The sequence below is a fragment of the Portunus trituberculatus genome, chromosome 36, assembly GCF_017591435.1.
Source record: "Portunus trituberculatus isolate SZX2019 chromosome 36, ASM1759143v1, whole genome shotgun sequence".
Classification (NCBI taxonomy): Eukaryota; Metazoa; Arthropoda; class Malacostraca; order Decapoda; family Portunidae; genus Portunus; species Portunus trituberculatus.
The window spans coordinates 1,519,225-1,544,296 of NC_059290.1; the positions used below are offsets into that span (position 1 = coordinate 1,519,225).

The 25,072-nt window shown below is 41.8% G+C and overlaps 1 protein-coding gene across 2 annotated transcripts in view; it reads left to right on the forward strand.

Annotated features, from left to right (window-relative positions):
* Positions 1-25,072, forward strand: part of LOC123513533 (secreted frizzled-related protein 5-like) — a 77,132-nt gene that overhangs the window by 45,352 nt on the left and 6,708 nt on the right. Inside the window, exon 2 of one of the 2 annotated variants that reach the window (XM_045270761.1) lies at positions 20,782-20,793. The exons of the other annotated variant lie outside the window; for it this stretch is intronic. Coding sequence (XP_045126696.1) covers positions 20,782-20,793 — 12 coding nt within the window. The remainder of the gene's footprint in view (positions 1-20,781; positions 20,794-25,072) is intronic. 2 annotated transcript variants of the gene reach the window in all.

Genomic DNA, 25,072 nt, shown 5'->3' on the forward strand with positions numbered 1-25,072 from the left:
TTATTATTATTATTATTATTATTATTATTATTATTATTATTATTATTATTATTATTATTATTATTATTATTATTATTATTATTATTATTATTATTATTATTATTGTTATTATGAATATTTCCTCAAATTTGCTCATATTTGCCGTCTTGTCTGTTTTTTTTTTTCAATTATGTGTGACTGTAAACATAAATTCCAATACTGCATCGTTACGTGTGTGTGTGTGTGTGTGTGTGTGTGTGTGTGTGTGTGTGTGTGTGTGTGTGTGTGTGTGTGTGTGTGTGTGTGTGTGTGTGTAAGTGGTAAGCTGAACGAATCTCGCTTTGATATGTATAATCTTTTCTTCACCTTGACCTGTGTTTAATGTGATGTTTTTTCCGGAATGCTGTTTGCCAGATGACTGTGGACACGTTCGGCATTGAACATAATCATCTCCTGGGATCTTTAAATGGCATCTTTTCCCTCCTCACTCCCTTTGCGTGTCATCAACCTGTCCTCAGCGTGGCCTGTTCGTTTACGTGCGCGGTCTCAGTGTAGGTGTGAAAGTTAACCAATATGAGACAAAGTTCGAAGGAGAGTGAGAAATGCATGTGTGATGAGCTGCACCTTTACTGTGAAGCGATAGATTCCTTGAGTCTTCGTGGTAGCCGTGTGAGTGTTACCTGTTACCTGTAAGCACTCTGAGTCAGGCGTACAGTCAGTCAATACTCGAGGAACACCACACTCACCCTCACTGTATCATTTCCCTTGAATCTTGAGTCTTGGGATGGGTTGCGAGTCCAGCAGTTGTCAGGACCTGTGAGGGGAGAGTGAGTTGGTTAACCCTTTCAATACTAGGACATTTTTTTTTTACCTTGAGATTTGTGTACTATTAGACCATTTTATTGACATTAGGAAGGGTCTATGGAGATCAGAAGATTAATGGTCACAGTCTTCACTATTTTAATACTTCACATGAGTTTCTGAAGCTGTAGAGAATCACCAGATAGTAAGCAGAGTAAATATGGAAACGCGTCATAGTACTGAAGAGGTTAAAAGTCTTCAGATTGTGAGGAGACCCAAGGCAGTGTAGAAGTGATTGCAGAAACTAGTGATTTAAAACGTAACAATTTTACTTTTTTTTTTTTTTTTGCTAGATTCAGCTTATTTCATTTTATTCTATTTACTACTTTCTCTTTTGTGCGTGAAGGTCAAAGTTCTATATGAGTAAGCTAACTAACGAGACCTACAGAACATTCAGGGTTGCTTCACTACACAATATTTTTCTGTTAGTAATCCAGACGTGGCATTTTCTTGCGGCAACGTGGCATTGGCTGTGATTTTTACAGAGCTAATTCCTGTATCGCCTGACTTACACATTCGCTGAACACACTCCTTATTCATGTATTGATGCGGCAACCCTTACAAAAATACTGCTCTGCTACACAAAATTCTTAGTAAACATAACATTTTCTAAAAGATGCCTCTTATTTATATATCTTTTTTTCTTAGCATTTTGTGGGATTGCAAACTTCAACACTGATACACCAGCTGTTGTTCTGTAAACCTAACACTTTCTTTTCTTAGGGATTTTTCTTTATTTACTTCTCTGGCGATGCAAATTCCTACATTCACACAGCACTTACTTAAACACCGGTGCAGAACACACGAATCTCTCACAGATACACAAACGTAGCATTTCCTGACGCTAACTTACTATTTCTCCGAGATACTTGGACTGGATGAGGAGATCTTGAATTCCTGCATGATAAGATATTGAACTCCATGCCTTGCTCCGTGGATCACAAGAGCAGGGCAGCGTCAGGCGGAGAGACCCTAGGCAGTGCTGTGTCTTGGGATCATGTACACCTTTTTAATATTTGTGGGGTCGACACTAGCGGGCATAGTTACGCTGCTTATTTATCTAACTCCTCGCTTGCCTGTAGGTGTGCGGAGGAGGAAAATATTGCAATCTGCCATGAAAATTCTAAACTCGGAACCAGATCAGCTAATGATTATCTCTAAAATCGATTTATACAGCCATTGATTTAGTGCCTCATATTTTTGAAAGTCTTATCGTCTTTTATTTTTTTTCCTTCAGTTTAGTTTTGATTTTCTTTTTCGTTGTGGTTTTCGTTGATCACAGCGAGAGTGTAATCAAGGAGGAGGTGATGTTGTTCCCCTCTCTTCATAATTGTTAATACGTAGCATGAAGTGCATCTTGTTGATTAAAAAATGACATGACGAGAGACAGAACCTGTGTATGCATGTATGTTTCTGTGTGTGTGTGTGTGTGTGTGTGTGTGTGTGTGTGTGTGTGTGTGTGTGTGTGTGTGTGTGCGTGCGTGCGTGTGCGTGTGCGTGTGCGCGCTTTATGTAAGAAGGAAAATCTGGCCAAGGGCAACAAAAAAATGAAACAAAAATAAGGCCCACTTAGATGCCAGTCTCCGATCAGGTCCGAGAGAGTTAACCCCAAAAAAGAAGGGATAAATGTCTTGAAACCTCCCTCTTAAATGAGTTCAGGTGTGTGTGTGTGTGTGTGTGTGTGTGTGTGTGTGTGTGTGTGTGTGTGTGTGTGTGTGTGTGTGTGTGTGTGTGTGTGTGTTATCATGCCAGCATCCTCACTCTGCAGGAGGTTTTTGTGTCAACTCTTACTTTCCTTTGTGTTTGGAGGGTGGAAGGTCAAGGGGCGAGTGTGGAGGGTGGAGGGGCGTGATTAGGGGCAAGGCAGGGAAGCAACGGACGCTTGCTCCAGGTCAAATTCAGGTCACCATTGTTTTGAAGGAGATTTTTTTTTTTTTCTTTTTTATATGTTGTGGTGTTGCCTTTGATTTTTCCGGTGTCAGTATTTCTTCTTCTTCTTCTTCTTCTTCTTCTTCTTCTTCTTCTTCTTCTTCTTCTTTTCTTTTCTTTTCTTTTCTTTTTTTTTTCTTCTTCTTGCGTAAGACTTGAATTATCTTTTTTTATATATTTCTCTCTCTCTCTCTCTCTCTCTCTCTCTCTCTCTCTCTCTCTCTCTCTCTCTCTCTCTCTCTCTCTCTCTCTCTCTCTCTCTCTCTCTCTCTCTCTCTCTTTTGATGACATGTTTTTATTATCTTCAAAGGTCATTCATGCTTCCATTTTAGAGACATCAGGTTATCATAATTTATTCTGTGAAATAGTTTTTTTTTCGTATAAGCACCAAAAATTGCAGTTCAAAATTTTCTACAGTGATTTATTTTATTTTAATTTATTCGTCTATCTTTTTTTTTATTATTTTGTCGCAGCACCCACCGCCAAAAACTCGATGATTTTTAGTACCACGAAAGACAAAATCAAGAAACTTTTTATTTGTTATACGATATACTGTATTTATCCAAACATTTGCCTAACCACATCTTCATCCACCGATACATCTATTACTCACTGCAACAAGCGCCACAAAAACTCAATAACGAAGGCACTGTAGTGGAATGCAAAAGTCGATCCAGTTTTCTGACATTTATTTTCTTACTTATTTACTTGGGTATGTGTTTATTCTCTTATCACCTTCAGAAACCCAACAAGGCAGAGGCAACGATCCATCCGTCAAGCACCAATTCACGTTATCAGTGTTTACGTCTCTTCAACAGCTAATCAACATCCTCACTATGTTTATATTTGCAACTGACGAGCTGTTACCATCTTCCCGAGCCCTTGCATTAGGCGTGCTGGAGGCGGTCAGGCGCACGCGAGGACGAGCAATTAGTCTATTAGTATTATCAAACTTCAGCTCTTGGTGGGTGGAGGAAAAGAGGTTATCAAGATTGCCTCAAGTCATTTTGCACTCGCAGTAGCAGTTATTGAGTGTGTATGACGGGGATTTGCTGGCCATACACGTGTTTAATTGGTTACTTCTCGGGTGGATGTTAGTGTTGGTGTGTCGGTAGTGTTTATTAGGTCAAGAGTTCATAATGGAAGGGATGGAAAGTAGAGGTCAAGTCATTTTGTATCTGTAGTATCAGTTGTTGTTGGTCGAGTGTATGACTGTGATTTGCTGGTCATACACGTGTTTAATTCGTTACTTTTTTTTTATGTAAGAAGGGCAACTGCCAAGGAAAAAAAAATAAAAAAAAGGCCCACTGGAATTAGTCTTCATAAAAGATTCGAAAGATTAGTCTTAGTCAAAATTCAGGGACAAATGTCTTGACACCTCTCTCTTAAAAGAAGTTAAGTCATTGGAAGATGGAAATACAGAAGCAGGAAGGGAGTTCCAGAGTTTACCAGTGAAAGGGATGAATGATTGAGAGTACTGATTAACTCTTATATTAGAGGGTTGGACAGAATAGGGATGAGAGAAAGAAGAAAACCTTGTGCAGCGAGACCGCAGGAGGATGGGAGGCATGCAGTTAGCAAGATCAGTAGAGCAGTTAGCATGAAAATAGTGACAAAAGATAGAAAGGGAGGCATAATTTTGGCGGTGAAAAAGAGGCTGAAGACAGTCAGTCAGAGGAGGGGAGTTGATGAGACGGAAAGCTTTTGATTCCACCCTATCTAATAAAGCTGTATGAGTAGAAACCTCCAAATATGCGAAGAGTACTCCATACAAGGACGGATAAGGCCCTTATACAGAGTTAGCAGTTGGAGGGGCGAGAAAAACCGGCGGAGACGCCGCAAAATACCTAACTTCATAAAAGCTGTTTTAGCAAGAGATGAGATGTGAAGTTTCCAGTTAAAATTATGAGTAAGGGATATTTAGTGTGGAAGAGGGAGACAGTTAAGTGTCATTGAAGAAGAGGGGATAGTTGTCTGGAAGGTTGTGTCAAGTTGATAGATGGAGGAATTGAGTTTTTGAGGCATTGAAAACTACTAGATTTTTTCTGCCCCAATCAGAAATCTTAGAAAGATCGGAAGTCAGGCGTTCTGTGGCGTCCCTGCGTGATCTGTTGACTTCCTGAAGGGTTGGTCGTCTCTGAAAGGACGTGGAAAGATGTAGGGTGGTATCATCAGCGTAGGAGTGGATAGGGCAAGAAGTTTGGTTAAGAAGGTCATTAATGAATAATAGAAAGAGAGTGGGTGACAGGACAGAACCCTGAGGAACACCACTATTAATAGATTTAGGAGAAGAACAGTGGCCGTCTACCACAGCAGCAATAGAACGGTCGGAAAGGAAACTTGAGATAAAGTTGCAGAGAGAAGGATAGAAACCGTAGGAGGGCAGTTTTGAAATCAAAGCTTTATGCCAGACTCTATCAAAAGCTTTTGATATGTCTAACGCGACAGCAAAAGTTTCACCGAAATCTCTAAAAGAGGATGACCAAGACTCAGTAAGGAAAGCCAGAAGATCACCAGTAGAGCGACCTTGACGGAAGCCATACTGGCGATCAGACAGAAGATTGTGAAGTGACAGATGTTTGAGAATCTTCCTATTCAGGATAGATTCAAAAACTTTAGACAAGCAAGAGATTAAAGCTATAGGACGGTAGTTTGAGGGATTAGAACGGTCACCCTTTTTAGGAACAGGCTGAATGTAGGCAGACTTCCAGCAAGAAGGAAAGGTAGAAGTCGATAGAGTTTGACCAGGTATGGTGTAAGCACTGAAGCACAGTTTTTGAGAACAATAGGAGGTACCCCATCAGGTCCATAAGCCTTCCGAGGGTTTAGGCCAGCGAGGGCATGGAAAACATCATTACGAAGAATTTTGATTGTAGACATGAAATAGTCAGAGGGAGGAGGAGAGGAGGATAAGCCCAGAATCATCCAAGGTGGAGTTGTGAGCAAAGGTTTGAGAGAAGAGTTCAGCTTTAGAGACAGAAGAGATGGCAGTGGTGCCATCAGGATGAAATAAAGGAGGAAAGATGAAGAAGTGAAGTTATTTGAGATGTTTTGGCTAGATGCCAGAAGTCACGAGGGAGTTTGAGTTTGAAAGATTTTGACATTTCCTATTTATGAAAGAGTGTTTGGCAAGTTGAAGAACAGACTTGGCATGATTCCAGGCAGAAATATAAAGTGTATGAGATTCAGGAGATGGAAGGCTCAAGTACCTTTTGTGGGCAACCTCTCTATCATGTATAGCACGAGAACAGGCTGAGTTAAACCAAGGTTTAGAAGGTTTAGGTTGAGAAAAGAATGAGGAATGTACGCCTCCATGCCAGACACTATCACCTCTGTTATACGTTCAGCACAAAGAGATGGGTCTCTGACACGGAAACAGCAATCATTCCAGGGAAAATCAGCATAATACCTCCTCAGGTCCCCCAACTGGCAGAGGCAAAACGCCAGAGGCACCTTCGCTTTGGGGATCCTGAGGAGGATTGGAGAAATAGGACAAGATACAGAAATGAGATTGTGATCGGAGGAGCCCAACGGAGATGAAAGGGTGACAGCATAAGCAGAAGGATTAGAGGTGAGGAAGAGATCAAGAATGTTGGGCGTGTCTCCAAGACGGTCAGGAATACGAGTAGGACGTTGCACCAGTTGCTCTAGGTCATGGAGGATAGCAAAGTTGAAGGCTAGTTCACCAGGATGGTCAGTGAAGGGAGAGGAAAGCCAAAGCTGGTGGTGAACATTGAAATCTCCAAGCATGGAGATCTCAGCGAAAGGGTAGAGGGACAGAATGTGCCCCACTTTGGAAGTTAAATAGTCAAAGAATTTACTATAGTCAGAGGAGTTAGGGGAGAGACAGGCAGCACAGATAAATTTAGTTAGAGAGTGACTGTTGAGTCTAAGCCAGATGGTGGAAAACTCAGAAGATTCAAGAGCGTGGGCATGAGAGCAAGTTAAGTCGTTGCGCACATAAACGCAACATCCAACTTTGGAACGAAAATGAGAATAGAGAAAGTAGGAGGGAACATAGAAGGGGGCAACTGTCAATTGCCTCAGACAGCTGTGTTTTGGTTTTGGTTTTGCATTCTCGTGGAGATGTTAGTTTTGCCTCAAGTTTGTATGTCAGTAGTGTTTATTACACCAAGAGTTCATAATGGAAGAGAGGAAAAGTAGAGGGAAAGAAAGGTGGTACTAATTAACATTCTCCCAGGTATGAGTGGACCTCCTTAATTGTGGTGGTCATGTTGTTGTTGTTGTTGTTGATGATGTTATTCTTCTTCCTCTTCCTCCTTTACCTTATTCTAATCTCACTCTTACCCTTCCTTCATTAGTCTGCCAATGTCAAGAATTTCCGGCATGTATGAGCGAGCCTTCATTTATCCCGTCCCTGGCAGCTTCTGTTGTTCTCATCCCCTTCACCTCAGCCCACTAAGTTCCCTCCCTTCACTCTCCCCCTCTGGATCGCCTTGCCCTTGAGCCGCACTGCTGGTGAGGCTTCGTTACAGAATCCAGACACACGTACTTGTCGTGCTTGGCTGTGACGGCGGGATTAGAACAGCCTACCTTGCTACGTACCTTTGTGTCTCGCCAGCTATACCAGTTTGTCCAGTGGCTCGAGAGGAAGGGCACACACACACACACACACACACACACACACACACACACACACACACACACACACACACACACACACACACACACACACGTGGATGATATCTCACATCTCAGGTAATATTACGAAACCAACGTAAAGGAAATTGTCTAGAATTCACGTTTTTTTTTCTTGGGAGGGAGACAGGCAGGCTGGCGCTGGCTACACCTGAACAACCAACCGCACCTGTAGTCCCCGCCAGCCACGCAGTGTTAATGTTACCCTGTCACAGCTTTGTAGTATATGAACAAAGGTCTCGGCGTTGGATGTTGATGCGGAAACTCACAACTGAGGGAAAACAAGAGTAAAAAACACGTGTGGTATAATGGTGGTAATAATAATGTACCTTACTTTAATATTTCCCCACCTCTTTTTCCCCTCGACCCGCCGCTGGTTATAAAAGCAACATAGCGGCCAGCCAGGAGAGAAAAAGGCCTTGCATTATTTCCAGCAGCGTTGTGGCGAGGCCTTGGAAAGCACACGTGATAGGGCGGTACTGGCTGGCTTAGTAATTGTTATTCTTCATGGCCCTGAAAACGCTGAGGTTTGATTGGACTCACCTGCCCTGTGCCGCCGCCATCACCACCACCACCACCACCACCACCACCACCACCACCACCACCACCAGCGCTATCACAACCACCACCACCATCACCACTACCACTATCACCGTCACCACCACCACCACCACCATCACTACCACCATCACCACCACTATCACCACGACCATTATCACCACCACCACCACCACTACCATGATACACTATTAAATAAAAGTGAACAGAATAATAGTTAATAAAAATCTTGATGCTATTTCTAGTCAAAGCACAGACATGAAGTACGAACACAACATTCAAACCTCAGCCTATATTCCATAAACTAAGCCCAGCGAATTGTAGGACTATACATTTGTACAAGCACTCTAAAAATAACAACAGGTGAAGATATAAAGTGGATGTAAATTTTAACGATAAACACAGAGCTATGTACAGTGAATAACAATAAACATAGGAACTTATTATGACGAACGATTAGGGTGCCGCCGTGGTGCAGTGGAACCATGCCTGCTTTGGGGTCCGAGGGGTCTCCAAGCGCACGGGTTCGAATCTTATCCACGGTCCAAGTGTAGGTTGGGCTTCCTCACTCGGGGCAACAGTTTCCTAGCGGGTGGGCTTTGAGATAGGAGGTACCCCCAAAAAAGTATCCCCTTTAGCCCATAAATTCCCGTGAGAACGATCTCTCCATCAACCAATATGAGACAAAGTATGAAAGATGGCGACCAGTGAATGTGTAAATCACCACCACCACCACCACTACTACCACCACCACCAGCACTCCACCGCATGACGAAAGCTTCTCAGTTTCCTCTGATCTTCCACTCTGCCGCTTTCCTGTCAGTATGAAGTGGAGGAGTGGAACCAGTCTTTGTGGGTGTTGATAATTTATAGGCATTTGTAAGTTTTTTTTGTAATCATTTATATCCCCTGTTGACTGCCAATCTGTTCCAAGTTACTCTATCAAATGCTCTGATCTCACTTTCATGTGTTGTTCTCTCTCTCTCTCTCTCTCTCTCTCTCTCTCTCTCTCTCTCTCTCTCTCTCTCTCTCTCTCTCTCTCTCTCTCTGCGCCGTAACCTTTTTTTAAACCATCGCTACGTTGACTTTTTTTTTTTTCCGGCGCTAATTGCCCATCTATTGTCCATCTGTACGAGGGAAGCCAAAGTTTCGTGCTTGTTTTATAATTTTTATGAGGTGGGATTTCACGACCAATTGGGTTGACTGCAACTTTTATTTTATTTCTCTCTCTCTCTCTCTCTCTCTCTCTCTCTCTCTCTCTCTCTCTCTCTCTCTCTCTCTCTCTCTCTCTCTCTCAGTACTTGTTTGTTCTGCAATGCCACTGTTTTATGTAGTACTTCATTTTTTTTTCAATTTCTTTTCTTTTCATTTTATTTCTATTATTTCATTTTAACTATCTTTTATTTCTACTCTTTATCTTTTTTTATCATTTGTTTATTTTTCTCACTTTTCCTCATCCTCAGTTTCCTTCTTCTTTCACACTGTTCATATTTTTCTTCTATTTATTTTTTTTCATCCCTTGTTCTACTCTTCTCTTTTTCATTCTTATTTCATATTTAAAACTGTATTTCTCATCTACTGTATTTTTTTTTTGTTATATTACCTTGTTCTCTCCTTCAGCTTCGTATTGTATCTAATTTTTATTCATAAATTTCGCTATTCAAGTACACACACACACACACACACACACACACACACACACACACACACACACACACACACACACACACACACACACACACAGAAGAAAGAAAACACAAGAACTGCAAAAATTTCCCTGCTTGTCAGTCTGCATTCAGTCAAGTTGCAGATTCAACCACTTCCCGTTTTCTTCCCCCCCCGTATCCGCTTTCGTCCGGTTTCTTTTAATTATCGTTCTTCATCACCCATTAGTATTCCTCAAGTATTCGTTCGGATCCCGCAAAATTCCATTATTTTCCGTTTTCTTTTTCCTTGGTCCTTGCCGGTCAATAATTCACTTCGGTTCTCACTCAATTACAGTTCTTGGGGAAACTTTACGAATATCAAAGAGAGCGCCGCCCGGAGTACAAAGTATAGATGCCACAACGCAGGAGGAAGAGAAGTATAGATGATATAATGTGTCCAAATTATACTGTTCCGTGTGATAAACTCAACGCTATTCACTTACCAGGTTATTCTCTTTATTTTTTTTTTATTCTTTTTTTTTCTTTCTATTTTTGCTCTTTTCTTATCTCTGGTTTTCTTTTATCAGTATTTTCCGTTTCCATCGTCTTGTGTCTTATTGAGTCTTTAATATTTTGTTTTTTTAGTGTGTTAGTGTTATTTTTGTAACTTTTGTAGAGAGAGAGAGAGAGAGATTTTGTATTGGTCTCTCTCTCTCTCTCTCTCTCTCTCTCTCTCTCTCTCTCTCTCTCTCTCTCTCTCTCTCTCTTCCCCCCCTTCTCCCCCCACACACACGATACCCCAGGAAGCAAGGCTGTAGCATCATAGAGATAAGGCCATAACACGCTTAAGCTTCCCGTATCAACAGTGCTATCTAAAGTATGCCCTTCTTAAATAATATCTTTAATTACACGACCCATAAAAATGTAATCGTCTCCCTTTGCAAAGCCGCAGCGACTACAGGCAAACAGAAAACGAGGCTCTGGATCCACTGCAGCTTGAGTATAATAGTTGACCTACCGGTTTCTTTCAAAATATACTTCGAAAATACTCGATAGCGACGCAGGAGGAGGAGGAGGAGGAGGAGGAGGAGGAGGAGGAGGTTATTCAGGTATACGCGTCGTCATAAAAGCCAAGTAATGAAAATGAGATGGAGCAGAGAGGCAATGATGATGATAATGAGTCATAAATGCCACAGTCATGTCTTGTAAATAGTCTCACCCGCAGGAAGCAAGACCGTACATTAGGGCGGCGTGCGTGGGGGGACCGTGCTGCTCCAGGGACGGCTCGTGGGACTTGTGCATTCAATTATCCGTCCATTAATTGTAGTTTTTATGCGTCTCTGCGGGATTCCTGGATGTATATTAAGACGTATGATGGGGATTATTGTATATTTGACGCTGTTCTTGTGTTAGATGACTGGATTACAGGATTTGCAGTGAGGTTTATGAAGAAAAGCCATGTGTGTGTGTGTATACGTGTGTGGCTCCATTAACTGTATACTTTATGGAGCGAGGCGGTGCATTGACGGATATAAAGGAAATTACTCTTTATTTGACGCTTCTTTTGTATCAGTGGCGGGATTGGAAGGAGTGTTTTGCTGTTAGGTTAGGTTAGGTTAGTGTTTTGTTGATGAAGATTTGCATACAAGTGGCGCTACGAAAGTGTCAGAAGGTAAGGTACAGATCTGAATGAAAGGTTGTTGTAAAGATGACGTCGTTTTTTTTTTTTTTTTTTTACATTTTGCCGTATCTCTTTCCTTATACGTTTCCTTGTCTGTTTGCTCTGTCTCTCTCTCTCTCTCTCTCTCTCTCTCTCTTGATGTATTTCCATCTATACGTGGAATAATAATTGTACCAGTATCTGTGACGCTGCTTTTTGGTTAACCAGATGAATTGTGTGTTGAAATATGAAGACCCAGGTATATTTGTCGCTATTTTACATAAGAACGAAGCTTAAGGTCAACGTACCCATATGTATAAGATATTTCGCACCTTTTTTCATACCATTCTCTGTCCTAGATGGGATGATTTCAGGATACACGTTGAAATATAGGAAGATCTAAGAATATTTGTGGACTTTTTGCATCAGAACGAAGCTAAAAGATTATATATTTAGATTTATATGGAAGATTAATACATATTTCACGTCCCTTTTTGTACTAAATGACTGTGTTAAGGATGTGTGTTAAAATATAAGAAGAATGATGAATATTTGAGGACTTTTTGTATCAGAATGAAGCTATGATTATATAATTTTGATTTATACAGAAGATTGATATGTATTTCATGTCCCTTTTGTACTAAATGACTGTATTGAGGGTGTGTGTTAAACTATATGAAGATCACTGAAAATTTGAGAACTTTTTACATAGGAACGAAGCTAAAAGATTATACATTTAGATTTATATGGAAGGTCATTGCATTTTTCACGTCCTTTTTGTAACAGATGATCGTATCTAAGGAACGTGTTGAAATAAATGAAGATCAGTGAAAATTTGAGGACTTTTTGCAGCAGAACGAAGCTAAGAGATTATATATTTAGATTTCTTCAACAGCTTCATCTGCCTCCCATATCAAGAGGGAGTATCGAGGCATTTGCTCCCTAATTTTGGCTGACGTTTTTCTCTTTGTAGAGAGCCAGCACTCAAGTGGGCCTTTTTCTTAGTCTTTTCTTTTTTTTGCCCTTGGTTGGTTCTCTTCCCTTCATAAAAAAAAAATAAATAAATAAATAGATAAATCATTCCCTTTTGCTCCTGTCAACATAACAACCTCAACAGCATCCAAAACAACATGGCAATGCCCACGGTCCTTCAGGCAAGATAAAAAACCATACGGAAGATCATTGTATACTTTACGATCCTTTTTGTACTAGACCGTATCGAAGGGAGCGTTTTTTTTTTTTTCACTTTCTATTGGTACTAAATGACTGTATTAAAGGGAGCTTGTGGAAATGTATGAAGATTTATGAAAATTTGAAGGCTTTTTACATCAGAACGAAGCAAAAAGATAATGTATTTAAATTTATACGAAAAATTATTAGTTTTTTTCACTTTCTTTCTTCACTAAATGACTGTATTAAATGGAACGTGTGGAAATGTATGAAGATTTGTGAAAATTTGAAGACTTTTTTACATCAGAACGAAACAAAAAGATTATACATATAGATTTATACGGAAAATTATTGTTTTTTTCACTTTCTCTTGGTAATAAATATATATAAATATATTAAAGGAGCGTGTGAAAATGTATGAAGATTTATGAAAATTTGAACGAAACAAAAAGATTACACATATAGATTTAACGGAAGATCATTGTATTGGTCACCTTCTTTTTGTACTAAATGACTGTATTAAAGGGAGTGTGTTGGAATATATGAAGATTTATGAAAATTTGAAGACTTTTATGCATCAGAACAAAGATAAAAGATATACACGTATTTAGATTCATAAACGGAAAATTGTTGTATAGTTAACGTCTTATTTTGTACTAAATGACTGTATTAAAGGGAGCTTGTTGAAATATATGAAGATTTATGGAAATTTGAAGACTTTTTATACCAGAACGAAGATAAGAGATGATGTGTATTTAGTTCTAAAGATTATTGCATGTTTCACGTCGCTTTTTTGTACTAGATGACTATTTAAGGCAGAGTTGAAAATTGAAAATATGAAGATCTATGCAAATCTAAAAGCTTTTTGTATCAGAACGAACATAAAAAGATAATGTATTTAGATTTACACGCAAAATTATTGTATATTTCACCTCATTAGCAGGATGAAGTGACTGTATTAAAGGAAGCATTTTGAAATATATAAAGACCAACGCCCACTTGACGGTTCTGTAAGGCGATGGCAGTTGAAGTCAATACATTAATATTCATAACTGGGAGTGTTGTAAATCCCCCGCCCCTTAGTGCAAGATTGAAAGGCGGCCATTGAGAGATATAAAGGAGAGCTATGCATATCTAATTCTCCTCCTAAGCAAGATGGCGAGGCTTGAGTATCACGTGTATTGAGATTTATGAAGGGATCAGAGGTAATTCCACGCTCTTCTCCGCCTGACGAGCTGATTGGAGGATATAATAGCAAGACTTATGAGAAAATGGTCTATACATATTTTGTTTGAGATGGCGAGACTCCAAGCTGTTGAGATATTTTTTTCTTAATGGATATCTGGCTAAGGGCAACAAAAACGGTAACAAAAACTCCCACTTAGATGCCAGTTCCCAAGCAGGTCCGACAGAGTTAGCCAAAGAGTAAAATAATTGTCTTAAAACCTCCCTCTTGAAAATATGTGAAGGGGATCCATAGGAGGTATCAAGACATTTGCTCCCTAATTTTGGCTAACGCTTTTCTTTTTTTTCTATAGAACCAGCACCTAAGTGGGCCTTTTTTTATATATATTTCTTTTGCCCTTGGTTAGCTCTCTCTCTTACATAAAAAAAATATTTGATGCTAAAATATATATATATATATATATATATATATATATATATATATATATATATATATATATATATATATATATATATATATATATATATTTGACGCTATGTTGAACTGGAGGACTCGGTTGTAGAATGTAGATTGAGACTTATGAAGAGATGCATATATTTGATGCTTTTCCATACGAGAATTTTAGGATACCCATCGAGATTCATGGAAAGAAAGAGATAGAAAAAAAAAAGATTTGTATTTGTCTCAATTTTCTGATAGTTGGCGAAAGAACAGAGGAAAGATTGAAAGTGGTCCTGTGAAAGTTTGCATTGACGGTCTTTTATGCAAGTGTTCAAAGATATACAGTGAGATTGATGAAGGAAAGGGAGAGAGAAAAGAATAAAAAAAACACATTTAAATCTTCTGACAGTCGTGAAAAGAAGAAGCGAAATATTGAAAACTAATCAATTTCTTGACGTTCTTTTATGGAAATGTTCTAAGATATACATTGAGATTGATGAAGAGAAGAGAAGAGAGAGAAAGAGAGAGAGAGAGAGAGAGAGAGAGAGAGAGAGAGAGTTTCCTCGACAGGAAGGGGAGACTGCTGCTGTACAAGGCACAGGTGCGGCCCCACCTTGAGTACGCAGCTCTCCTGGATGTCCTGTGCCGCCACACACAGAAGGAGACTGGACAGCATCCAACGCCGCGCCATACGGCTAGTAGATGCTGCAATACCACCTCACCCAGAGCCTGAGCGTCCTCTTGATTCACTGGAACACCGCAGAGATGTGGCGGCGATCGTAGTGTTCCATAAGGCACAGGTGCAAAGAGTGCCACATCTGGCAGGGCTGCGTCATCCTCTGAGAGTCACCGCACGGAGCACGAGAACGGTGCTCAATGGTGGTGACGCCGTAGAGGTGCCGCGATCCCACGGGTGTCAGCATCAACGCACCTTCGCAGGACGCGTCTCCAGGATGTGGAACTTGTTCACGGCCGCGGTGCCTCACGTCCAGGAGATGAACACACACAGTGTCAAACTGATGGCACATAAGTGGAGACAGACACTGCCAACTCCTCTGACACTCTTTGTGACGTGACACTCAGTGTAGTGCAGTGCGTGAATAGTGCTAGTGAAGTGAAAAGAACAGTGCTCCATCTTGTATATTATCTATTTTTAAGTCTTGTAAATATTGTAGAGAAATAGATTGTAGTACCCTTAGAATAGGTAGCACACGACAGTGCGCCTATGGGTACATGTTCTTCTGTATAAATTATGTTTAAATAAAAAAAAAAAAAAAAGAGAGAGAGAGAGAGAGAGAGAGAGAGAGAGAGAGAGAGAGAGAGAGAGAGAGAGAGAAACGAATCCACTTGTAATCAAATCTCCTTTCCTTGAAGCTCTTTTATGCAAGTGTTCAAAGAAATACGTTGAGATTTATGAAGAGAAAAGAGAAAAAAAAAATACAAGTCCCAAACTGAGAAAAAGAAAAAAAATACGGCCCAATCTGAGAAAAAGAGAGAGAAAAAAAAAGTCCCAATCTGAGAAAAAGAGAAAAATACAAGTTCCCATCTGAGCCAATCTCCTGACAATTGGGGGGAAAGAAGAAGCGAAAGATTGAAACATTGAAACTGATCCCCTTATTTTTATGCGTTCAGGAAGGTCATTTTACTTTCGAGTGGTAGCCAACGACTCTCACTCTCCACGACTGTCAAGGGACGCGCTCACTTTCCCAAGACGCCTCGGCCAGTCCACTTTCTAAAGATGATGCTACGAGTGTCTGAGTTTTGAAAGGGTGTCAGGAGCTGGGAGAAATTGTTTTAAGCGTTTGAAGAAGGTTGACAGCAAGGGAAAAAGAAAGAAAATGAAGAAAACACGCTAGAGAGAGAGAGAGAGAGAGAGAGAGAGAGAGAGAGAGAGAGAGAGAGAGACAGAGATAAGAACTGATATTGATGATTCTGAGAACAATCTTCCTTCTTCTGAATCTCCTCCTCCTCCTCCTCCTCCTCCTCCTCTATCTTCTTTTCCTCCTTCTCCTCCTCCTCCTCGTCATCATCTTCTACCATTCTCCTAAATTGCGCCTTCATCAGAAAGAGGAGGACAAGAAGTTAGAAGAAAATATTCAGTTTTTTTTTTTTTTCCTTGTCTTGTGTGACATGGTGGTGGTGGTGGTGGTGGTGGTGGTGAGGGAAGAATGGGGCGGAGTGAGAGTTATGGCGGAAGGGTTGCAGGGAGGAGAAGAGGAAAGGAGGGTATGTCGCAGGCAGAGAGAGAGAGAGAGAGAGAGAGAGAGAGAGAACAACAAAGGCAATAATTAAAAGAACAAAAAAATTAATAAGAAGAAAAAAAGATTACAAATGAGAAAAGAAAGAAAAGGAAGAGAAAGAAGAAAATGAAAACAACAGTAAAAAAGGAGAGAGAGAGAGAGAGAGAGAGAGAGAGAGAGAGAGAGAGAGAGAGAGAGAGAGAGAGAGAGTAGGGATGGAAGGGGAAAGGAGGGAAGGAACAGCCGTCTACACAACATTACGAAGACATAAACGCTGCCTGGTGTGGATGGAAACAATTTATGAGGTGCATTGCTCACGTTGTGGAAGAGAGAGAGAGAGAGAGAGAGAGAGAGAGAGAGAGAGAGAGAGAGAGAGAAGGGAGGGTGTTCATGACTGCTGGAACGCTGCCAATCCCCCCATGTCTTGTACAGGTGTAGTCTGCCCCCTCCTCCCCTCGGCCCCGCCCCGCCCCATCCCGCCAACCTTCCCCTTCCCGCCCCACCGTGCCCCGCCTCGCCCCACCTCACCCACCCACCTGTGAACTGAAGGTAACACCCGCTAACCCCCAAAGTCTCAGTCTCTCTCTCTCTCTCTCTCTCTCTCTCTCTCTCTCTCTCTCTCTCTCTCTCTCTCTGTGCCACCCGTCACCCATTATTTAGTTTACCGTTTTTCTTTTTAGTTTTTTTTTCTTCCCATCTTCCCATTATTTACTTTACCCCTTTACTCCACCCACTCTCCCTTCCTCCCCTCCCTCTTATTTACGACAGCCCTCTCGCATCCATCACCCGTCACAGGAGGAGGAGGAGGAGGAGGAGGAGGAGGAGGAGGAGGAGGAGGAAAAAGTGTGGCATTTAGACATTAAGTTTCATTAAGCATTATGTAACACGAGGAACGAAAGGAAAGGAAAGCTGTACGTTGTGTTTAAGCTTTCCTATTTCTTGGCCTCTCCTGCCCCTCCTCTTCCTCATCCTTCCTAATCGTCTTGGAAATTATCTCTGAAGACAAATTCCCCCTGTGCCTCCACGCAGCCACAGGCACGGCGGGAAGATTTAATGCTGTAGGAGACTTCAACTTGTTTGACCTCAACTCCTTCAGTACCGGGGTGCATTTTTACCTTGAGTTTGGGTATGATTAGACCATTTTTTTCTTACTTCAGGAAGGATCTATGGAGGTTAGAAGATTAATGGACAGAGTCTTCACTATTTTAATCCCCACGTAAGTTTCTGAAGCTGTGTAAAATCGCTAAATAGTAAGCAGAATGAATAGGAAAACATGACATGGTACTGAAGGGGTTAAGCTGGGAAAAAAAAGGAGAGAAAAATATACACCAAGAGAGAGAGAGAGAGAGAGAGAGGAGGTGTAGGAGGGGTTACCTTTTTGCCTCCTGGAACTAGTAATGAAGGACAGGTGAGGCAAGTGGAGGTGAAGGAGACAGGTGACCAGGTGGGAAGAACAGGTGGAAAGGTGATAATGTGGAGGAACATGTGAGTGTGTGTGTGTGTGTGTGTGTGTGTGTGTGTGTCTGTGTGGATATACTGCAAGTCACCTAGGTGCGTCTCTTCCTCCCTCCCTCTCTCTCTCTCTCTCTCTCCCTCTATTCCTCTCCCTCTCCCCTCTCACAGCCTCACTTTTCTCTTGTTCTTTTGTCCTTTATTGTGTGTTTGCCTCCATTTCTTCTCTTTATCTCCCGGTGCTTTACTTCTTTTATCCTTGCTTCTCTTCCTTTTTTTTCCTCTTGTTCCTTTCCTTCTCTCCCTTCTCTGTTTCAACTCGCATTTTGCCTTATCTCTTTCCTTATCTGTTTCTTTATCTTTGTTTATTCTCTCTCTCTCTCTCTCTCTCTCTCTCTCTCTCTCTCTCTCTCTCTCTCTCTCTCTCTCTCTCTCTCTCTCTCTCTCTCTCTCTGGCGGTGATGGTAAACGTGACAGAGATAAAGATGCTCAAGTTTTCCCCTCATCTGCACTCTCACCATTCATGCCTTCTACTCCTTGACTGGGTGACGGTGGTATGGTGGTGGTGATGGTGGTGATGGTGGTGGTGGTGGTGGTGGTGGTGGTGGTGGTGGTGGTGGTGGTGGTGGTGATGGTAGTGGTGGTGGTGGTGGTGGTGGTGGTGGGTTCTGTGGCGTACCTCAGGGTTTGTTGTCTTACGAGCTTATGTCTCTATCTGTTTCGTCTCTCTCTCTCTCTCTCTCTCTCTCTCTCTCTCTCTCTCTCTCTCTCTCTCTCTCTCTCTCACTTTGTTACAGCGGTCGTGTTAACAGCCCTCAGGGAGTTATGCATGGATGGCTGTGCTTGTTTGTGTGTGTGTGTGTGTGTGTGTGTGTGTGTGTGTGTGTGTGTGTGTGTGTTTCGTTAAAGGTCTTTTTTTTTTTTTTGCTGTGTTCCTGATGCTTGTGTTCTTGTGTTCTTGTGTAGTGCTGTGGGTGTAGTAATAATAGCCTCTCTCTCTCTCTCTCTCTCTCTCTCTCTCTCTCTCTCTCTCTCTCTCTCTCTCTCGCTTTGCGCTGAGAACGACAGTGCTGCCACCTTCTCATTCCACGTTCACTATCTCCATAACTTTCGTACACCTGCTGAGCTCACCTGCCTGCCAGACATACAAAACTACCCCGTCCTTTCAGCAACCTTCCTAGAGTGGCTACATTCAGGTGGCGGTGGTGAAAGCCCTCTCGCCATGCACGCTTCGAGTCTCCCAGATGGTCTCCACCTTGCAGTGCTAGTGAAGTATGTTAACCCCTTCAGTACCATGACGCGTTTCCATATTCATACTGCTTACTATCTGATTTTATACAGCTTCGGAAACTTATGTGGGGGGTTGAAATAATGAAGACTGAGACCATTGATCTTCTGACCTCCATAGATCCTTCCTAATGTCAATAAAATGGTCTACTTGTACACAGATCTCGAGGTTTAAATGTGTCCCAGTATTGAAGTGGTTAGTAAGAGAGGCTGTGTTCGGTATCGTGTTCATGTTTTGTGGTTCCCAGGTCGTGTCGTATTGTGTTCTGGGTTCCTGGGTTTGTTTTTTATTTGAATGAGTCACGGGGGGTGTATTTTGACTGTCAAGTTTGTAGGATTGTTAGAAAAATTATTGAGTTATGGGTAGTGAGAGTATCATCCAATTGTTTGCTGTTTCTGCTATTACCTATTGTTCTACTACTACTACTACTACTACTACTACTACTACTACTACTACTACTACTACTACTACTACTACTACTACTACTACTACATTGCAGCTTGACACCGAAATACTGTGTGTGTGTGTGTGTGTGTGTGTGTGTGTGTGTGTGTGTGTGTGTGTGTGTGTGTGTGTGTGTGTGTGTGTGTGTGTGTGTGTTTCTGTGTGTCAGGTGCGCTTGTCGTGAATGGGCAGCAAGGACACACTGAATCATGATACCTGAGGCAGTAATTAAGCGTTTTTCTGCCCTCCCTTACCTTTCCACACACACACACACACACACACACACACACACACAGGCACGCCCCGCTCTGCCTCCTTTGTGTTCTGTGATTCATTTGCTGTGAGAAAAACAAAGGAGCTTGTATATGAACACCTGAAGGGATAATGACGATCTCTCTCTCTCTCTCTCTCTCTCTCTCTCTCTCTCTCTCTCTCTCTCTCTCTCTCTCTCTCTCTCTCTCTCTCTCTCTCTCTGTTCTGTTTTTATCATCATCTTTCTCCTACCATAATCATCCCTCCCTTAGTCTCTCCCTCCTCCTCGTTTCCTCCGTGTTTCTCTCCCTCTTTTCCTTCTCGTGCTTGCGCGTGTATGCTTTACTGGCCAATATTACCCTCATTTCCATTATCACTCTCCTCTCCTTCCTCATTTATTCCCATTCTTTCTCACTTCCCTCTTCTTTATGTGTATTTTCTTCCACCTTCGTTTAGTCTTCTTCCTCCCCCTCTCGTTTCTCTTCTGTAGTGTACCTGTAGTGTTCGTGATGGCTGTGGGAGATACTGTCCACTGCTGCTCATGTCTCTGGTGTCCTTGTGAAGCAACGTAATTTATCGATCTTGTCTCTAAATTAGCAAGATTTTCTGTTTATTTATCTATTTTCTAACGCAAAAAGTAAGTGTGCGTTGTCAACCTTTTGGTATTACGGAATTTTTTAGCGTCTCTTTTACGGAAATTGGTCTGAAATGTCCACTGTTTTTTTTTATGTCCTCAATTTGAGCAAGAAGTTATAGCGTTGTATTTGTGTTATGTCCATTATTTTCATTGTCTAAAATTTGTGATGTCCTGATATTTCGCAATGCTGGCAATGACCAATTTTTGGCCGATGTCTCAGGCAAGCGCCGCTCCTTGCTAACAGTGTACTAATTCCGTTCTGTTGTGTTGCTGTATCCTTTTACAAGTGTCCTAGAGTATACACCTCGCACGGGTAGACAGAATGACAGGTGAGTGACGCGGCAGGTGAACTAACCAGTGTTGTTTCGTTTCTTTGCAGAGAGAGTGCAAGGTGAGATTGGGTGTCAAGCAGTCTGCCAGCTTGCTAACCAAGGTGCCAGCCTCCCTCCAGCCTGCTTAACCCCGGAGCCTGGCTAACACACGCACATCAGCCGCCAACCTCCACGCCAGACGCCAGCAGGCCTCTTACCTTCCCCCTCCACCACATCTCTAATCTACCCACGTCCCTTCACCTCTAATACCCCTAAGCTACTTTAATCCCACCCCCAGCGTCTCCCACTCCTCCTCAGCCATATACATCATCTCAAAGCATTACACTTGCTCCTTTGATTCAGTACATCTTCTTGGGGGTACTTGCATCGCCTCTTAGGAACCAAGATGTGATTCCTCGCCTCCCCACAGCGCCCAGCCTCTGAGTCTTGACAAGGCCTGGTGCACGAGGCATTATGAACGTTCCTCGCATTTGTTTAAGCCTCTCCTGGAGTATTAGCTTCCCCACCGCCTTGCAACTCCCTACTAAGCAGTAATCTCCCTTTTCACAATTCCCTGACTACCCCGTGTAATGTCTTAAGGACTTTGAAGTGCTCTCAAAACTCAATTACAGTCTACAGTTCCTTCACTCTTCCCTTTCATCCTCAAACACAACCACCTGTATTGTGGTTAGTCTCTCGCACCATCTACACTTCCTGCCGTCTTCCTTTCACACCTCACGTACTACCTTTCATTCTCATTCACTTCCCATTTAATTAAACTGCACATCTATTCCCTCCCTCGTCGCCCTGCCACACACACCGCTACGTAATCTACACACCCATATCTTCGTTTCTGAATTCACAGGCCACAAAGCATTCATACACATACCCTATAGCACTGAGTAATCTGTATGCCACCTCTCTCTCTCTCTCTCTCTCTCTCTCTCTCTCTCTCTCTCTCTCTTCCGTTTTGTTTCCCAAGACCAGTGTGCAAGTTACATATCAATATACTTCATCTCATACACTTTTGACTGTTTCTCTCTCACTTCACACTTCATATTCACTTCTATTTTGTTATTGTTTTTCCGTCTTCCTTCCTTCCTTCCTTCCTTCCTTCCTTCTGTCTTTCTTTCTTTCTTTCTTCTCTTCTTTTGCCTTATTTCCTTCATTTTATCCTTTGTTTTTTTTTTTTTTTCCTACTTCCTTCTCTTTTGTCTTATTTCCTTCATTTTATCTTTTCTATTCTTATTTTCCTTCTTCCTTCCTTCCTTTCTTTTCTTTTTTCATTTCCTTTATTTATCCTTTGTTTTTATGTTTTCTCCTACCTTTCCTGCCTTTCCTCTCCCTTCACTCTCTCCCGCTCTTTACCACCTGTCCTGTCCTGCCTTTCTTCTCCTCTCCCTTCACTCTCTCCCGCTCTTTACCACCTGTCCTGTCCTGCCTTTCTTCTCCTCTCCCTTCACTCCCTCCCGCTCTTTACCTCCTGTCTACCTTTCCTCTCCCTCAAGTGTCCCGTAACCAGCCAGAGAGCGACTAAAACAGCCAACCGTGTCCCATTAACCAGTGAGGTGCTTCTAACACTGTAATACTGCGGGCCTCTGCTTCTCTCCACCCTCGAGGGAATGTATTAGTTTGTTGACTCGGCAATGTTTTTATCGGTTTTCTTGATTATGATGTGATTGAGAGGTGTTTTTTTTTTTTATTTGTTTGCTTTTGTTTTTTGCACTTTATACTTGTTTGTTTGTTTGTTTGATTTGTTCTTTTAGTGATATGAAAAAATGTGGGTATTATGGTTTGGAGAGAGAGAGAGAGAGAGAGAGAGAGAGAGAGAGAGAGAGAGAGAGAGAGAGAGAGAGACGCACATACATTCTCTCATTTTTCCCTTCGATTTCAGAATTACTGTAATAAAAAAAAACATTCACCTACAACCTCTTCTTCTCTCTCTCTCTCTCTCTCTCTCTCCACCGTGAAGATTGTGAGGAACAGTCGGCCAGAAGCTCCCAGCGTGACTGAACACTCTCCAACACTCTCTCCTGGCGCGGACTGTCACTACTGCAGACGATATACGAGATAAAATTCCACCCCGTAACTCCCGCGCCTCGGAACTTTGACACACACTCCGCCAAAGATTCCAAGTCGAAGAGAAAAGAAAGAAATATAAGAGGGCGTGTGTTGGAGAGTTTTGCTGCAATAAAAGAACATTGAGAGAGAGTGGCAGCCGCGCAACTTCAGGGATTTTGTTGACTGAGAGAGAGAGAGAGAGAGAGAGAGAGAGAGAGAGAGAGAGAGAGAGAGAGTCATAAAATAGCTGATTTAACTCTAGTATTCTCAAACTTACTTCTATATTTCTTCCTTTTACCACCTCTGACTTCAATAATTACAAGAGAGAGAGAGGTTTCAATTCTCTCTCTCTCTCTCTCTCTCTCTCTCTCTCTCTCTCTCTCTCTCTCTCTCTCTCTCTCTCTCTCTAATAATCTTGGTATCATTTCGGTTATCTGCATTTCCTGAGAGTTTTCTTATTTATTTATTTGTTTATTCATTGAGTTCATTTGATGTTGTTATCTGTTTTATGTATTTTATCACCATCATATATACAAAATGGTGGTACTTTTGGTGTTGGTGTTTGTGTATAGTTTATGACAACACTTGAGCACCAGAATACAAGAGAGACTTTAGTTATACATAGTTCCCCGTTCAAAAAATCAAAGCCGTTTTCTTTCATTCTTTCTTTCATTCCGCTCATGAGTTAAGGTAGACTGATATTTTCTTGTGTTGCTCCCTCTCGCATAACATTAAAGAAGACACGAGTAGAGATTCATGACTTCATTGCCACTAGACAGGTTTTTGCGTAGCCATAACGTTAAAACCACGACTAATGACGATAAACAAGAGAGCCGACCAAATTTCTCGTTTCTCCCTCGCGTATCCCCCCAAGGAAGACATTATTAGACATTATTAGACATTCTTGGGTACCTTCATTCCCGCCAAGCAAGTTTCCGAGTAGCCATAACATTAAAGCCACATCGAGGGAGGATAAACAATATATTTACACCCGTCTCTAACTTGCTTCCCCTCGCGGCTGTGTTGTGGCGTCAGAGTTATGTGGCAGTAACACCTTGGCCTAGTGGTTAGCCCTCCGCCGACGCGTCTACCTAGCAGGCTTCGGGTTGGATTCCAGGAGGTGAGGACACTGTAACCTGCCCAGCTCTTCCTCACTTGAACGGTGGAAGATACGTGTTGGTTGTTTTTAAAGGCTATGAAGTTATTTTACTCGAGTTTTTCATTCTTTTCCTCTCGTGATCTCTTGTTTATTTGCAAAGGCTTCGAAGTTATAGCACCCGAGTTCTAATTGTTCTCTCGTGTTTCCTTGTTTATTTTCAAAGGCTTCTAAGTTATATTGCCAGAGTTCTCCTTTTTCTCTCGCGTTTCCTTGCTTCTTATCAAATGCTGCGAAGTTATATTATTCCTAGTTCACATTCTTTTTGTCTCACTTAAGTCATGAAAATATCCTTGTAAGATACGCGTTAGTATAAGGAAAGATTTGTTATTTGAAACTCTTCAGGTTTTAACAATTTTCAAAGGCTATTCCAGTTCTTCTCATGTTTTTTTTTTATTGTTGATTCAGAAACACTGTTTGACTCTCACAAGAACCATGAACGCATCCCTGCAAACTGTGGTATCTTGCCATAGAATATACCAATAGTTGTTGAAATCAGAGCCCGAAAAGTCTGAGAACACAGCACAAGGGGTTTACAGACCAAATCCGGCGGGTTCTGACTGCTAGAGGCTCCGCATCCAAGAAACCTGTTACTGTTTCTTCTTTAGTGTTCTTCTCTTTTCTTTTTTTATTTGCTCTCCAGTAATACAATGCCAGGGTTTTTTTTTTTTTTTTTTTTTTTAAGGTCTTAGTTGTATGTTTTCCACTCGACACACGGCAACCACCCGCCACAGATGAAGGAAGCTGTGATTAGGGGATAACATTGGTTCTTCTGTACTCCCCCTCTCTCTCTCTCTCTCTCTCTCTCTCTCTCTCTCTCTCTCATGTTTTACCCAGTCTTGCCACACTTCCTCTCACATTCTGTGGCGAGGTGCAGTGATCTAGTGGACGGTGTGTTGTCTAGCTGTGGGACTGACATTACTCATACAGCAAACACCCTCGGCTCACCAGTGTCCTTGACCTCTGCACCGGGGCCAGGGCTGTTAAGATTATCTTCACTTTGTACGTCATCACACTGAGGCGCACCAGACCCAGCCAACGAAAAATAGTTTTGACTCTCTTTACCCGCACACATGTGGCTCAACGCAATTAGAGCCATAGCCACGCAATTGAGACACTTCACTATCAATGATATACCTTAA